The sequence below is a fragment of the Callithrix jacchus genome, chromosome 10, assembly GCF_049354715.1.
Source record: "Callithrix jacchus isolate 240 chromosome 10, calJac240_pri, whole genome shotgun sequence".
Taxonomy (NCBI): Eukaryota; Metazoa; Chordata; class Mammalia; order Primates; family Cebidae; genus Callithrix; species Callithrix jacchus.
In genome coordinates, this window is record NC_133511.1 from 100,303,064 (window position 1) to 100,321,474 (window position 18,411).

The 18,411-nt window shown below is 34.8% G+C and overlaps 1 protein-coding gene across 2 annotated transcripts in view; it reads left to right on the forward strand.

Annotated features, from left to right (window-relative positions):
- The window catches only part of PDHX (pyruvate dehydrogenase complex component X), a 79,645-nt gene that overhangs the window by 33,569 nt on the left and 27,665 nt on the right, over nucleotides 1-18,411 (forward strand). For both annotated transcript variants that reach the window (XM_035262347.3, XM_078340826.1), the window contains exons 3-5: nucleotides 2,633-2,733; nucleotides 9,342-9,541; nucleotides 12,453-12,551. In XM_035262347.3, the coding sequence (XP_035118238.2) occupies nucleotides 2,633-2,733; nucleotides 9,342-9,541; nucleotides 12,453-12,551 (400 nt within the window). The remainder of the gene's footprint in view (nucleotides 1-2,632; nucleotides 2,734-9,341; nucleotides 9,542-12,452; nucleotides 12,552-18,411) is intronic.

Here is an 18,411-nt window from a genome sequence, read left to right on the forward strand (position 1 = left end):
TAATCTTCACTTTTAATGGGTGATTTTAATCCATTTATATTTATTGTGATTATTGATGCATGTGGACTTATTTCTACCATTTTTTTTATATTTCTGTTTTTATTCTCTGCTTTTTTCTTTTCATGTGCCTGCCTTCAGTTAGATAATCACCTTATTTTCTATTTTTCCTCTGCTTTTTTTTTTACTATAGATTATATATTTTTTTAAATTTTAAATTAAATTGTGCCAATAAAGTTTAATGTTACTCAGTATTTTCCTCCTATTATAGGCATTGTAGGTTTTGCCATACTTTTAAAAGTAATGTGGTAAAAATAAAATTACCATATTTACTTTTGCACCAAATGAATATATCAAAGTTATTAGCATGCTTTGCCATCTAAACATTTCCTTAACTATCTTATTATTTCTTAGAGTTTGAGTTTTATACTTTTTAACCCCTCAAATATTACTCTAAAAATATTAGTAGTTAACATTTTAGTAATTTTCACAATAACTTGTTTCTCGGATTCCATGGGTTTCATCTGCATCTGCTTTTCTTCTTAATGAACTGCATCATTTAAGAGCTTTTTAGAGAGATCTTTAATAGGTGGTAAAATTTCTTAGCTTTATGTATCTAAAGAATACTTCTCTTTCATTCTCAAATGATGGTTTGGCAGCATATAAAATTTTAGACAGATATTTTTCCTCAACTTTTTGAAGATACTAAAAGTATCTTGTTTTCTGACCTTTATTGCAGCTGCTGAGAAGTGTGCTCTCAGTCTGTCATTCCACTGAGGTAGTCTGTTTTTTTCTGCTTTGATAGTTTTTAAAAAGATTATGTTTTTATCATTGATAGATAGTATGCTGTTTCTTTACATTGTTTCTAATATGGATTCATGTTTATATAGTTTAATACTCTTTTCTCTTTAATTTTTTTATCACAGTATAACTTGCATAAACTTGAGGCTCAATTAAATTTTATATACATGTATACCCACATTCCCACCACCTAGATCAAGATATACGACATTCTTAGCAAGTTATAAAGATCCTGTATGCCTCCTGCTAGTCAGTACACCTATCCTAAACTCATTCAAAACTCTTTCTTAATGTGGGTATACATCTCCAGTTTTGGGAAATTTTCAGCCACAATTTCTTCATGTATTGCTTCTCCACCAGTGCCTCCAGCATCTCCCCTCAGAACTCCATTAGCAAACATTGCAGCCTCAGTCTTTGTCACTTAACTGCTCTTTTCTGTATTTTTTTTTTAATGTTTGTATCTTTTTGTCTGCCTGTGTGAAATTCTGGGTCATCCCTTAGTGCTACCTTTCGATTTACTAATTCATACTTTCACTATTCCTTTTCTAGAATATATTCCTTTTTTTTTTATTTCAATTACTTTTCATTTTTAAGATTACTTAATTAGTTTTTTCTTTCTACCTTGTACTATTTTTTTAATTTCTTGTTCTTGTGATTAATCTTTTACTTCATGTATGTTTTTGGACATCCTCAATATACTTACTTTACAATCTTTGATGGATTGCACTAAATAAATTGCTTCTGAAATGAATTTTTGTTACAATTATTGATTTTGTGGCTTGCTTTCTTAGCATTTAGTTTCTTCATGTGTTTTAGAACTTTGTTTTACAATTTACTTTTAAGTGGAAAGTTTATGTTTTAACGTCTTCCCTCCTACACAGTCTTCCCTTGTTCCCCTCCGCCACTCAAGGAATTTTGCAATTGGTATTGGGGATATTGGCAGATAAAGTTCTGGAGCCAGAGAGTGGCTTGGCTTTCTTCCTGGTATTGAGGCAGTATTCTGGTCCCTACCTTCCTAGGCCCATGGTTTCTGATTAAAATCATAGTCTCAGTCAATAGGTTTTGATTATGCATTTTATCAGCCTCATGTTATGAGAAGAACCCTGACTTAGTAGCTTCAAGTAGTGAATCTGATTTGAGTCCTCTGTACCCAATAGGCTACTTTTAGTTCCCTTTAGTCCCCAAAGAAAACCGTTGTACCTCTTTCTCCCTCTTTACTCCAAACCTGCTCCTAGATCCAGAAGCTAGTAAGTCCGTAACTTCAGGTCTTCCTCAATATTTTTGAGTTTCCAGATATGTTCTGTTGCATAGAAGTGATCCGTATTTGACTTCAGTTGTGTCTTTGATTTTCTCTTTTTATGCTTTGTTCATTCAAACTGTGTACTGCCAACAGGTTTTTTTTTTAACTTGCCCTAAGATGTGAACCCAGAAGTACTGTTAATTGTAAAACTTTTCTTTAGGGAATTATAGTCAAAATGTTTGAAAAAGTGAGGGGGATATAAACTCTGGAATTGATTTGTTCAGAGGTGAATATCCATCTTTTACTATTGTCTTTAAAGTTGATTTTATTTTTGAGACATGCTCAATAATCTTTGTAATAGCTTTTTTATTATCACAAGTATAATTTATGTTCATTATAGAGCTTTTGGAAACTACAGCAAAGCATGCACACACTCACACACACACCCACCCATAATGAGAATTACTGTATTTCCACAACCCAGAAATAGCTATGAAACATTTTAGTATTTATTTATATTTTATTTTTATATACATATATACATAGTAGTATCTATATTTTAAAAACCAAAGCAAACCCAGTCTTGTTTTGTAGGTGAAGCAGTGAATGCTGGAGATGCATTATGTGAAATTGAGACTGACAAAGCTGTGGTTACCTTAGATGCAAGTGATGATGGTATCTTGGCCAAAATTGTGGTAAGTTTTTATTTTAATTCTCTTCAACAGGATGAAAATTTCCTGAGTGCAAAGTTCCTTATAGTAAACTTACCTTCTGTTTTTGCCTCTTTGTTTTTAATGTGTATTGTCTACTACATAATACATTATTTTTTTTGAGATGGAGTTTCGTTCTTGTTACCCAGCCTGGAGTGCAATGGCGCGATCTCAGCTCACCGCAATCTCCACCTCCTGGGTTCAGGCAATTTTCCTGTCCTGAGTAGCTGGGATTACAGGCATGTGTCACCATGCCCAGCTAAGTTTTTGTATTTTTAGTAGAGATGGGGTTTCACCATGTTGACCAGGATGGTCTCGATCTCTTGACCTTGTGATCCACCTGCCTCAGCCTCCCAAAGTGTTGGGATTACAGGTGTGAGCCACCACGCCCGGCCTACATAATACATTTTTAATTCAAGTGTTTAAAATGTTTTAAAGTCTAATAGACTGTTTTTCTGTACTTTCTGAATCTTCTTTAATGTGTATTATTTTTATAATGGAATATTAGAGCTTATGTGAAAAGTAAGTGAAATAAAATTCTTAGAGCTACATATGATAAAAACATGACTATTTAGCATTATATGGCATATTCCCTGATTGAGCCAACCAGCATGTTTGTTTCTTAACTTCCAGAACATTTACTAGATCATATGGTGAAGCAGCTAAGACTAAGACTGTGGATTCTGGAATCACCCCGCTGATTGACTCATATTATAGCTAAAAAGTTCTGCCAGTTATTAGTTATATAATGATTAGCAAATTCTTCAACCCCTGTGCCTTTGTTCTTCATGTTAAAGTAGCGATGATAGTAATACCTACCTCATGGAACAGTAGGGAAGATTGAGAGAATACATACACGCTCATCTCAAAACCTGTTACCTCATCTCAAAAACTTACCCAATTGTTACCCAATTGCTCAATAAATGTTGCTTTTCCCATTATTACAATTGTTTCCCTAGCTTTTGGTGACCATTAGCCCCCAAGTCAATCTGTATGCTTGCCTAATAATTTGTATTGGTTGGTTGCGACTGGATAATAAGTATCCATTTGTGCCTCTCCAGTTTGATTTGTACAGATGAACTGCCTGTCCCTTAGCATTCCCTTGTGGATGTGCTTTTAGTCCTGAGACATCAACTTACCCCTGCTTTGAGCATAGACATAACACCTTCTTTTGTATATTCTATTCAAAGACTATGCTTCAGAATACTATACAGTAATTAGATGCAAATATAAAGACAGTTTTTTGTTTTTCTTTTAGAAAATCCTCTTTTCCTTTTTTTTCTAGCCACTTGTGTTTTTAACTTCTAAGAGTCATCTCTAATTTACTTGTCATCTCTAATATTAGATACTAGATACAGCATTCCAGGTTGAAACATATTGATAGTATAGTTAACTTCCTTGTAGGAAATACGAATCAAAGGCTAAAATTTCTGTACATTTGTAACTGGGAAAATAGAAATCTTCATACCAAAAATATTTTCTTGACTAATTTATGCAGCATGTTGAAAAAGATTGCTTGAATTATCATGTAATAATCCCAGCTACATTTTATTATGTTGCTTTTGGCAAGCTGTGTTTTTGGCCTCAATCCTGGATTGTTCGGCTGTGGAAATCTTCCAGAATTGATAGCATTTTCCAGTTAGCTGCTTAGTAATGCATTTCAAATTGCTAACCATGTCAGTGGGTAAGCAGTGCCAATTCATCTGACCCCTAAGCTCTGGAAAAGGTTGGAAGTGGGGTTGGATATATGGTTGATAGCAGCTTTAGTGTCATAGCTATTTTCTTGCCAAAGAAAAGATTGTACGTATATTTTAGGCCTTTGCGACTTTATTATTATTCCACATGCTCTTCGGATAATAGTTGAGAGTCTATTCACAACACGATGTTGCAGTTTTATGGGGGAAAACTAGTAAATTGTTATACAAAAAAAACACTTCAATTATTATACACTTAGAGATCAGTTCATCAGTTTATTCTTAAAGTTCATATTTAGCAAATTGGACAGCAACTGTTTTAAATGATAATAAAGTAGAATCTTAGGATGACATATTTGGAGGGTTTATTAGAGGTTCTCTGATTTGACTTCCAGTATATTTGGGGTTGCTATATAATTTGGCATACCAACTAGGATATTTGTAAGGGTGAAAAGGGTGTAAAGATGTTAAAATGATATATACTTATGTAATTTTTGAAATGGAATTATCGACTAGCAATATGTTTATGATAGATTTTTTGATAGACCATTATTCCAAACAATTTTCAAAAATAGAATTTTTTTCTAAAAACTAATATCCATGGGTATTAAAGCAAATTTTTTTTAAAAAACTTTTTTTTAATTGATCATCTGGAGATTAAAAACAGCAGAATAATTATTCTTGATACTGTTCATATTATTCAATTGGTTTCTTTACTGTATCTCACTCAAATACTGTGTCACTGGTATTTTTCTAAATAATATATTTTTAAATATTGTATTTGTTCGATTCCCCTTCCCCACCCTTATATTTTCATTAAGTTGCCCACAGTTCCATTCAAAGTTGCATTTTAATGATTTGAAAGTTTATGGTTGAAATTTGAAGTTGTGGAGCCTTCGATTGATTCTTCTCTTTAAACTATGATTTTTTTAATTGAGAAAATACCCTCTCAAAGCTCAGAACAGATTCTGTTAAATGGAAGATATTCTCAACTCTGATTTTTTCATATTGGAATAGTTATGACACGTTGTGAGGAAGGATAGTTTATGTTCCCCATGAATCAAAAGGTAAGTTGGTATATCCACTTTATATCGTTTTAACTTGTTTTTTAAAAATACTAGCACCATCTTGAGGAGCTGCATGATAATTTTGATCTGTTGGATATAATTTACAGATTTGGTAAATTACTGATTTGGTAGTGATTAGATTGTTACATTGGATACCATCTCTGATGTCGGACTACATTTAAATCCTCTCTCTGCTACATATTAGTCTTGTGATCTTGAGCAAGTTATATAACCTCTTTGTGTTGCTTTTCCCATTATTATAATTGTTATATAACCTCTTCGTGCCTCAATTTTCTCATCTATAAATTGGAATAGTAATAGTATTTACCTTAGAAGGTTTTTAGGATTAAATGAGTTAATGCTGTCCTAGAACAGTGCCTGGCACTTGAAATCCTGGAAGCTGTTATTCAAGAGCTTAATGAATGTTTCTTCTTCCCCTCTGCATTTTAGCTTATCATTAGTTTTCATTTTCAGTATTTCTTATGTACTTCCTTATAAACCAAAGTTCATTGTGCATTTAAGATAAACAGTATACACTGAAGAATAAAAACAGTTTAAAACTGTATAATGGTTCAAACCATGATGGAAAATTACAGTGTTGAACCAGATAAGTCAGTCATCTCCACTAACTGCACATGCTCTGACAGTAGTTGCTTGGTAGCTTTCAAACTGCTCTATTTTAAAGAATAAAAATACTTAAATACTTAATGTACAGATTTTAAAATATCAGAATTAAAACAGACAATATTTCCTTGGACCTTTAATGGAGTGAACCCCCTTAATTTCTCTGTTGGACATACTGCTGAAAATGTTTTGCATCTCATATTCTTGTGTATGTGGATGAGCTTAGGTGAGTTGCTTGTAGCATATTGGCAGGAGATTCATTGGATAAGCTGTGAGAATGTCTCTAATACAGAGGCCTCACACTAGTGACCTGGGCTTGAGGGGTGGAATTCAGTCTCTGTATGAGTATTATGAAGAAATAGTTTGTCACAGGCCCTAGTACCTATTATCATATATGTTGATGTTTGCCTTTTAGTGCTGCCAGCCACCTGCTGGGCCTTTAGGCATGAATTTCTAACCCATACCAAGGGGACAGTCCCCTGTAGTTTAATCTTCATCCTTGTTGAATGTATTGTTTTAAAAAATCTGTAATTTGAAAGAAAACACCACCACAGCAATAACAACAACAATAATAACAGCTTTAACAATGAAACTGAAAATGAAAACAAGTTACTAGCTACCAGACACTATTCTAAGGGTCTTATGTGTAACTCATTTATTCCTCATAACATCATTGTAAAATAGCTACTATTATTTGCATCTTACAGCTCAGAAAACAGGCATGGTGAGATAGGGAAACTTCACTAACGTCACATTACTATTAAGTGGTGGAGCCAGTGTTGAAACTCAGGAAGTCTGTACACAACTGGAAGGGAAGGCTAATATTTGAAATGATGGACTTGACATTCAGTATTTCAGCATCCATGAGCTCTAAGTTAATAGAACTATGTGTAAAAACCCTATATTTAATATTAGGAAATCATTGGCACAAGAGTAAGAGAGGGCTTTGATCAAGCAAACTGAATGCATAGGAAAACTCTGGCATTTGAGGTGTCCTTAGCTCCAGATGCTTTGGTAGATCAGAGTGTATCCATGGTGCTAACTCAGAGAGGAGAGGGAACAGTAACAGAGGTCTGCTTGGTTTCTAAACACAGTTTTGCAAAGAGTATTATTTGCTCTTCTGTTACTAAGTCTAAAGGGTCTCTGCACTAAGGAAATAGAAAAGTTGAAGAAATTATCTTAAATTCATATAGAGATTTTAATGACTTTAAATAGAATTATAATCAGCCATATTTTATCTTTTGTTATATATTCAGGTTGTACGGTACTATGTCACGTGTCATTGTCCATTATATTTTGGTTTCATGCTTCATGGTGGCACTCTTTTCAATAAAAAAAAGTGAATAGTTAAAAATAAATTTTATTTGATATTTAGATACTTGTAAAAATTAAAATGATAAATGCTGTTTATTGCCTACTTGTGAAGGTCTCAATGTTATGTTGGTAGAGTACATATGGAATTATTTATATGGTTTATAGCAAATGAAACAGAAGGTGAGGTATCGGTTTCAGATTTAGTACAGTTGTCTGACTGAGATTTTAGAAATCTATTGATATTTTTAAAATAAAACTTTTTTTAATGCTTTACATTTGAAGGATGTTCTTTGTATTTGGATATTGATCCTCTTTCTGGTTCAGTTTTGAAAGGAATTAACATCAAGTGGACTTTGTGTCACTTAATGCTTTCTAGATAAATTTTTAAAGAAAATTTGTCATTTTACTTTGATTTTTGAGTTAGCAATTCATAAGCAGGTAATTTTACACTTTTAGATGAAAAATGTCTAATTATAATCAACTCAGTTTTTAGACATAGTAAAGAAAATGAACTTTGCAGAAATAAATTTTTTTAGTATGTGGCAAACAACTAAGCAACTAAATTTTTCTTGGATTGCTTAATATTTTTCCATAGCTTGTAATTCATTAAACATTTCAGTTTTCTATACTAACTTCTTATATATCTATTTTGCTTCATCAAAGCATTGCTTCTTTTCTTCCTCATTAGTAATTAGTAAACTTAGCTTCCTAAACCTTTTAGAACTTATGCCTTATTAACGATAGTGAACATACCAGTGAGCATTGAAATTAGTGTTACTCTGAAATGTCAAACTTATTCTAGAAGTTACGCTTTTCCTTATAATTACTATATTAGTGAACGTCCTGCAGCGTATCATTTTATTGTTCATTAAATATATCTAAAGAACCTTAAGGAAATAATAGAAAATTTGAAGGGAATGACATTTTTTCAGTAGTGAACTTATAAAATGTTGTTATCCAAAGTTTCCTAGGGACTTCTTTTTAATAAGTAAATTAGAATCATTCCATATATATATATATTTTATATATAATTTATATATAAAAATATATTTATATATATAATTTAATATATATATTAAAATTTTATATTTTCATATATAATAAAAATAAAATATAAATATATATTTGTTAATATTTTAATTATATATATAAATTAATGCTGCTGAAATGCTTAAAATATACTTTACTTTTAAAAACATCTTCGATCTTAAGTGTTTAATTGACATTATCTGTGCAAAGAAAAGATTTTGTTAACTGAGACACCACTGTGTTTCTGTTATACTTAAAAAAACTCATGAGATTTTATTTTTCAGGTTTTGTAAATAGATATATGGGGAAATAATTAAAGAAATAAACTAAACATTAACCGGAATAAACAGTTCCATCTATACGTTGGAATGTTTATTTTCTCAGACTAAGTTTACTGAAAAGATTTTTGCTTTAAGTAAATTTTAGTAGATTGTACTAAGTTTTGAGGGACTTAATCCCTTCTGAGCTTTTGAAATTCTGAAGCCATTGCATAGAAACTATCTGGGAAAGACAAATCGGTAATATATATAGCCACAGTCTCCTGTTTTGGATTTGTATTGACATCAGAAAGGAAGATGATAATGATGGATCTTATGTTTGAAGGCTGTCAGAAAGAGGATACTTGCTAGATTTATCCTTTACCTCAGAAGGTAGCATTAGTAACTGGGAAGAGGAGAACGGTGAGGAAGGTATAAGTGGGAGAAAGGATAGGGTGACAGGTGGAAGTCAGAGGCAAACTGTCTTAGAAGCAGCTTTTAGCTCAAATTAAGATGTCTTAAGGGCAGAATGACCCGACAAAGGAATAAACTACTTATTGCAGTCATGGGACTTTCCTTCTCTACAGTTATTTCTTTTTTAAATATAGGTTGAAGAAGGAACTAAAAATATACGGCTAGGTTCACTAATTGGTTTAATAGTAGAAGAAGGAGAAGATTGGAAACACGTTGAAATTCCCAAAGATGTAGGTCCTCCTCCACCACCTTCAAAACCTTCAGAGCCTCGCCCCTCACCAGAACCACAGGTTGCCATCCCTGTCAAGAAAGAACACACACCTGGGACACTACAGTAAGTATATTTATTCAAAGGCCAATGTAAAAAAAAAAAAATGGTTATGGCAGTTCTTACAGGATTTTAATCATTATCGTATTCGTGCATCTTTGTACATGACATAGGAAGTTGCTATTCTCAGCACACTCAGACCTTAGAGTGTTTTTTTTTAACTATCATTGTTCATTTAGTAAATAAATTGTTGTTGAATATGTGCTATGTTCCAGGTACTCTGAAAGCCCCGCTTGCACAATGGAAGACCAAACAATGTGTGCAGGGTGTGTCCATGTTGAGCTTGAATTAGGTTTTAAAATTCTAGAATAGAATTCAGTATCCCAAACTTCATATTCTGTTCCCATTTATGGAATTCTGACTACTGTAACAGGAATTCTAAGCTGAAATGTCTATCTGATATAAAATAGAATTCGTGTTTTAGCATGCATTCGTTTTTAAACTAGTCTACATTATGAGTTTCTGGCACAGACTAGAGCTCCGTTTTGTCTGAGTGTTTCGTAACAAAACAGATACTTAATGCCTATCATTTCACTTTAGTTCTACATTGCTTAAATAGATGAACTCTATAAATTCTAACATTTCATTTATTTATTTTGGTATTCTATATAATTGTACATTACTTTTTCTTTATGAGAAAAAGATCTTCATAAAGTAGAGTCCTTCATTTTAAAATATTTTTTCCTTTATTTATGATTAGAAAAGAATCCGCAGTGCTGTTTGAAATACTGAGTTTTAGGTTCCCTGTGCGAAGTGTTTCTGACTCTGTTGCCTTGACTCCTTCACTGTCTCCTCTTTCATTTACCCTAAAAATTGGAAGACAATCTCACTAATGTTTTCTAACTAATGATCTTCTCCCCTTGCAAAGATAATAATAGTGTATACTCTAATTAACATCAGTGACCATCAGAGACTCACATGAATCCGAGACCCCACTGTGTAGATTAAAAACCTACTGACCTGTGAACTCTGCATACTGTTGGGACCACACTGTGATTGAAAAAAATTTTGGTCTTGGTTGGTTGCTTACTAATCTTATATAAAAATCTACAATTTCAATTTCTCTTGAAAAATCTAAATATTTAATAACACTGGGCACATATCAGAGTTATTTAATACTTCCTGAGATGCAGCAAGTTCCACAGTTGGTTCTGTTTCTTACCTTTAAATATCTAGACCCAGCCTGTTTTAATTTGTACTAATCTGGTTTATTTTCCTTATCTATGTAGTCATTTGTTTACTACTTTGCTTAAAGGAGAGAAACTGTTAGTCATGTCATCTTCGGTAGGCCATATAAATGGAGAGAGGGGGAAGGGGAAGGGGAAGGGGAAGAGGAAAGGGGAAAGGGGGGAAAGGGGATTGGGGATTCAACCTTAGTAATACAACCCAGTTAAAAAACAGGCAAAGGGCCGGGCGCGGTGGCTCAAGCCTGTCATCCCAGCACTTTGGGAGGCCGAGGCGGGTGGATCACGAGGTCAAGAGATCGAGACCATCCTGGTCAACATGGTGAAACCCCGTCTCTACTAAAAATTACAAAAAATTAGCTGGGCACGGTGGCATGTGCCTGTAATCCCAGCTACTCAGGAGGCTGAGGCAGGAGAATTGCCTGAACCCAGGAGGGGCGGAGGTTGCGGTGAGCCGAGATCGCGCCATTGCACTCCAGCCTGGGTAACAAGAGCGAAACTCCATCTCAAAAAAAAAAAAAAAAAAAAACAGGCAAAGGACTTAAATAGTATTTCTCCCAAGAAGATAAATAGATGGCCAGCAGGCACATGAAAAAGATGTTCACCGTCACTAACCATTAGTGAAATGAAAATCAAAACCACAATAAGACCCCCCTCCATACTCTTCAGGATGGCTGTTATCAAAACAAACAAACAAAATCCAAACCAGACCCAGAATGTAACAAGTATTGGCAAGAATATGGAGGAATTGGAACCCTTGTGGTTGCCTAGCAGAAGTGTAAAATGGTGCAGCTACTGTGAAAAATAGTATGACAGTTTCTCAGAAAATTAGAATTACCATATCATGTAGCACAAAATGATAGCATGTATAGCCACTTTCGGATACATATATACATACATACATATATATGCAAAATAACTGAAAGCAAAGACTGGGAGTAGGTATTTTGTATATCTCTGTTCATAGCAACATTATTTGCAGTAGTAAAATAGTGGGAACAACTCATAAGTCTACAATGCTATGAAATGTGATTCAGCTTTTTAAGAAGGAAATTCTGATAAATGCTGCATAGATGAAGCTTGAGAATATTATGCTGAGTAAAATAAGCCAGTCACAAAAAGACAAATATTGTATGATTCTACTTATTTGAGGTACCTAGAGTAGTCAAATTGATAGAGACAGAATGGTTACCAAGGGTTGGGAGGAGGGAGGAATAGAGAGTTACTGTTTGATAGATACAGAGCTTCAGTCTGAGAGGATGAAAAGTTCTGGAGATAGATGGTGGTGATGGCTGCACAACGATGTGATCGTACTAACTGCCACTCAGTGGTATACCTAAAAATGCTTAAAATGGTAAATTTTATGTATTGTTTGCCACAATACAAAATATATGAAGAAACAGTAGAACAAAGTATATGAAGAGACAATTGATACATGTGATGAGGAGCCATGTGAAAGTAATTAGTTGAAATAGACGCTCTTTCCCCTAATGAATATGTATTCTTATTAAAACAATATTTAGAAATAGTAACTAAATTTTTTTTGGAAATGTTTTTAGAATAAAATAAACCAAATTGGTACAGATGATTTGACCGTGACCATCTGTGGAAGCCATTTTAGGTTTATTATAAGATTTTTTTTTAAATTATTTGCAAAACTGTAGACATTTAGATCTATTTGAATCAAATGTTAGTGTTAATTAGTTCTGTTAACCTTCATATTTTTTTCTTAGGTTCCGTTTAAGTCCAGCTGCCCGCAATATTCTGGAAAAACACTCACTGGATGCTAGCCAGGGCACAGCCACTGGTCCTCGGGGGATATTCACTAAAGAGTACGTGTTTGCTTTTTTGTAATAACCAATTCCATTATTTATTATGATCTGGTTTTTTTGAAAGAATATAAAAAGAGCTTATTCAGTCTTAAGATTTAAAAGGAGGTACACTGTTCTTTTGTACTTTTAATTGCTTTTATCATTATAAATTGTATTCTGTGCAGGAGTTGTTTTGTGAATAATTATAGCATGACTGAAGAACAGCTCTAATTTGATAACTAAGCAAGATCCTCAGAAGTGGTAATAATGCAGAAAATTAGAGTGCAGAACAGTGAAACTTCTTACAGTGTTAAGTGTGTATGAAATCATCATGCAACATTTGCATTTCAGAAATGAGGAAATATATTTTTTTTAAAATGTTTTCATGACATTCCATTTGAATTTTATTCACATGTACTGTTATAAAGCAATCTCTATATACAGTTTGGTCTCTTTTTAGATTTTCTTTTCTATTTCACTGATCCATCTGTCCATGAGTTAGTACCATACTTTTTTAGTACCACACTTTTAATTAGAAGTGTTTATTGTATGCTTTAAAATCTGATAGAGATAGCCTTACTCTTTTTTTTTAATTAATCAGTTTTCTTAGTTCATTCTTATTTTATTATTCTTCAAAATGGATTTTAAGCAGTTCATCTACCTCCATGGGTAAGAGTGAGGGGTATTTTTATGAGATTGTATCACAGTTTAAATTAACTTAGTAAGAATGACATCTTTATGATGATGGATCTTTCTATTCAGCAGCACTGGTGTGTCTTTCCAATAATTTAAATTTTTGTGTCTTTCAAAATAGGTGGCCCCTGTCGTGTTGAAACTTAGTCTAGTAGGGTAGACAAAGATTAATCAAATAGGCTTATGAACTAATGTAAAATTTCAGTAGTCCTATGTGCTACATTTCTATTGGCAGTAATAGTAAATATTTCAAATTGAGTTTATGTTTCAAAACAATGTACTCATTCCATGTTTATCTAATATTAATAGAAAATAATAAATAATATTGGCCAGAATTTTTATAAGTTGAGAGAGAGCAATGGTTATGAAATTATAAATGGCAGTGCTGGGCCAGGCAACTATTTCTTTTTTCCACTGGGTTATTTTATTCTTCATGAAAGCATTGGCTTACTGTTTGGTGTTTATTTTATTGAAAGCAGTATATAGCTTTAATTCTTAGATATCCTCATTTATCTGTATTACACTCTTACTGATTTGTTAACCAAGTATGAGTATGTGGTTCTATGACACGTACTGTAAAGTTTGTGCCACACTGCATGAGTTGGAAATCAGCTGTCCTGAGAGCTGACTGAAAGGCAGCATCCCGGACCGTGGGATTTTTAGTTAAAGGACTTTAAGGTTATACTTAGCAATAAAAAATTAAAATTAAGAACCTTGGTTGCCAGTTAATACTAGTTTTTCCCCCTTACCAATCCTTATTTAGTATCTACATCTTGTTAGTTTCTACCAGTTTGTGCCTTAGTATCACTCTCTAAAATTGGGAGAAAGCAGCTGTTTTTATAACAAAGTAGACTTGCATTGCTCCTAATTCTGAGGGTTAGGATGAAGAGTCTGTATTTAATTCATTAATCATTGAGGATTTGGTGAAATATGAAATAATTATTGCTACACCTTAGAGGGATCAGTTCTGCTAATTTGCGTAAGATAAACTGGAGCAGAAAAAGATGAGATAAGGAGATAAAGTAATAGACTCCTAAAGTAATCCAAGTAAGAGAAAATGAATACTCGCATGTGAGTAGGAGGAGGAAAAGGGAGATTCCTTATATACACAACATTGTAAGGATAGAGTCCAGAAGCCTCTGCAGAGTAAATGTGGAGTATATATCAGAGTAGCAACAAGTCAGGGAATGAATCTGGATCTGGTCTGGGAGATGATAGTTTTGGCTCCAAAAATAGATATAAGGAATTTGGGAAGCATTTGTCTTGGCGGAGTTAGTAATGTGTGAAGCTTTGTCAGGATTTAGAAGCCATGTAGGTATCATGATCAGTGAGATAAGATGTATCTCAGGAGATTGTTTGGGATTAGAGAGGCGGATTTGGTAGATAATAATTCAGTAGTTGTAATTGAGATCATCAATAGGGAAACTATTTAGAAGTTTAAATACTTGAGTTGGAGGATAGTTGGGAAATGGAAAAGTCAAGAGTGGTAGGATGTAAGAAAAGCCTCTTAAATTTGGTGATATGGTTACCTTTTGGAGGGCGATTCAGTAGTGTGACCACAGTAGAATAAAGAAATAAAGTTTTCTTCCTTTCTTTTCTTTCCATGTGTGCTTAATACATATGTGATGCACAAATATCTTTTTTTTTTTAACCTGAGTTGAAAGTTATAATATTACTGAAACATTTCTTAAGAACAAAATGGTATTATCTTCTGAATACCATAAGGAAGCAGTATTAAGGAGTTAGGCTTTTAGAATTTTTGCCATCTTTCAACCCTCTTACCCGATTCTCTTCCCTGCCCTTATTGCTTAACTCTCCACCGGAAAGAAACCAACCTCTTATCTTCAAAATAAGAAATGGTACCAAAGATTTCTTGAGAAAAGGCGATCCTGAAAGCATACATTATTGAGGATTTTTGCTTTTCTATACCACTAAAAATGCCTGCATTTTAAGTTTAACGTTAAGGTGAGCTTTGGAAAAAAATTTAGCCTAATGTCTTCTTCTGACATGGTTGAAAAATTACAGGCATTGGCATAGTTGCCCCCAAAATATCTTGGCACACTGTTTTATTTTTTAAATTTCTTTTGTCTTTAAGAGAGAGACAGGCTCTCACTCTGTCACTCAGGTTGGGATGCAGTGGTGTATTCAAAACTCACTGCAGCCTTAAACTGCAGGTATGCCACCATGCCTGGCTAAATTTAAAAAAAAAGTTTTGTAGAGACAGGTTCTCACCAGATTGCCCAGACTGGTCTCAAGCTCTTGGCCTCAAGTGGTCCTCCCACATCAGCCTCTCAAAGTGCTGGGAATACAGACGTGAGCCCACAGTGCCCGGCCAGCACACATTCTTGACATGGTGAGGACATCCTCCATTCCATGTCCACTAAAAGTGCAAGTAGAGTAGAAAAATCGTTCTAAATGCTGAAGGAAATGCCTCCAGCCCACTGTATTTGTGAATAAAATCTTAGGTGTCAGGGCTGCTATTTTAATTTTGCCTTAAAACAAACATTGCTCAGAATACATGTTGTACCAAAGCATATAGACTTTTCTCGTACACGTGACTATTTTAAGAAAGCAGTGTCAACGCCACAATTGGAAGCAGAATACATTTAGGTTCTTTGCCTGCAGCCCCAATGTCTTTGGTACATCTGTGTCTTAAATCATAGTGGTAGTAATGTTTGTATTCATCACACATCAGAAGTCCAGTAAGTATGACAGGCAAGTGCCTAGTGTGTTTTAGTGGTATTTCTTTTCAAAATGAATTCATGTCATACCCAAATGAATTGCTGTCTCAGGGAGCCCAGCAGAGAAGGTTCTATCTGAGTTAACTTGCAGAACATCCTCTGCCTATCTGCAGATTTGTTGATATGTTGGTTTTTCTCCTATTTTTTATAGCTTTTAATGTCTACCTGATGCTCCAGGTTTAGTCTGATTATTTAATGTACAGAAATCATTGAAACTATTTTCTGTCTTATAAAAAACTAAATCATTGGCTGTTACTAAACAATAATTAAGATTTATACTTCAAAGTTATGTAAGTATAAAATCAGCAATAAAAAGGCCAGGTGCAGTGGCTCACACTTGTAATCCCAACACTTTGGGAGGCTGAGGCTGGTGAATCACTTGAGGCTAGCGGTTTGAGATGAGACTGACCAACTTGGTGAAACCCCCACCTCTACTAAATATATACAAATTAGCCTGGTGTGGTGGTACACACCTATAATCCCAGCTACTAGGGAGGCTGAGGGATGAGAATCTCTTCAACCTAAGGGGCGGTGGTTGCAGTGAGCTGAGAGTTTGTGCCACTGGATTCCAGCCTAGGTGACAGAGTGAGACTCTTTAAAAAATAAAAACCAGTGGCCAGAATAAATTTTCTACTTAATTCTTTATGATTAACCTTCCCAAGAATCTTTTTTTTTTTTTTTTTGAGATGGTTTCTTGCTCTGTCACCAAGTCTGGAGTGCAATGGTAGTGTGATCTCGGCTCACTGCAACCTCTGCCTCCCAGGTTCAAGTGATTCTTCTGCCTCAGCCTCCCAAATAGCTGGGACTACAGGTGCACAGCACCACTCCCAGCTAATTTTTGTATTTTTATTGGAGATGGGGTTTCACATTATTGGCCAGGTTGGTCTTGGACTTGGCCTTGTGATCCACCCACGTCAGCCTCCCAAAGTGCTGGAATTATAGGTGTGAGCCACCGTACCAAGAATCTTTTTTTTTTTTTTTGAGACAGAGTTTGGCTCTTGTTGCTCAGGCTGGAGGGCAATGGCACGATCTCGGCTCACTGTAACCTCCGCCTCCTGGGTTCAGGCAATTCTCCTGCCTCAGCCTCCTGAGTAGCTGGGATTACAGGCACACACCACTGTGCCCAGCTTTACCAAGAATCTTTTTTTTTTTTTTCTTGAGACGGAGTTTCGCTTTTGTTACCCAGGCTGGAGTGCAATGGTGCGATCTCGGCTCACCGCAACCTCCGCCTCCTGGGTTCAGGCAATTCTCCTGCCTCAACCTCCTGAGAAGCTGGGATTACAGGCACGCGCCACCATGCCCTGCTAATTTTTTGTATCTTTAATAGAGATGGGGTTTCACCATGTGGACCAGGATGGTCTCAATCTCTTGACCTCGTGATCCACCCGCCTCGGCCTCCCAAAGTGCTGGGATTACAGGCTTGAGCCACTGCGCCTGGCCCAAGAATCTTAACTACTATAGAGATAAAACTAAACTGCTTTAAAAAAAGAAGCAAATAATAGTTATGCTGATAATGAGATAAAAATATGTCAATTTATTGTCCCTAACCTTTTTTTTAATAGCAGTATTCAAGCATTAACAAGTTACAGTGTTCCTACTTGTGTTGATATTATGTTGTTGCATAATAAGTTACAGTAAACTTTCCAGCTTAAAATAACACCTATTTGTTTTCTAACAGTTCAGTAGGTTAGAAGTCCTGGCATAGCATGGCCAGGTTCTGAACTCATGGTCTCATAAGGCTGAAATCAAAGTGTTGGTCAAGGCTGGGAGCTCATGTGAAGCTTGGGGTCTTCTTCCAAGCTCATGCTGTTGTTGGCAGAATTCAGTTCCTTGGGACTCTAGGACCGTGGCCCTTGTTTTCTTGCTAGCTGTCAGCAAAGAACCACTGACAGCTCCCAGAGGCCACATGCAGGGAGTCATGTGTCATCTTGCCATGTGTCGTCTCCGTCTCCATAGTCTTTTCACAGCATGCATCTTTGCTTCTCTAGGGCCAGCAGTTGAATTTCTTTATTCAAATCTCTTCTTCCAGGAAGGCCTAATTTCTTTGAAGAGATTACCTGATATATCTGTCCCTTCCAGGATAATTTGCCATTTGATTAACTCATACACAACTGATTTGGAGCTTTAATTCTATCTGTAAAATACTACTAGTTTTGTCACATAATAGGGCCTAATCATGGGAGTGATATCCATCATATTCACAGGCCAGCTACAGTTAAGAGGGATTATATGGGGTGTGTACACTAGGGGCAGGAATATTGGGGCCATCTCAGAATTCTTCTACCCTCTTGCAACAAGTAAAAGGGTCTTCTCAAATATGCTCAACAGATGCTAGGTTTTTTCTTTCATCAACTATTTTGAAAAATAATTCCAAAATATTAACTGTGTTTGAGAAATAATTTTTCTTTAGATTTTTGTGTCACCCTGAAGTTTTTTTTTTAATGTAA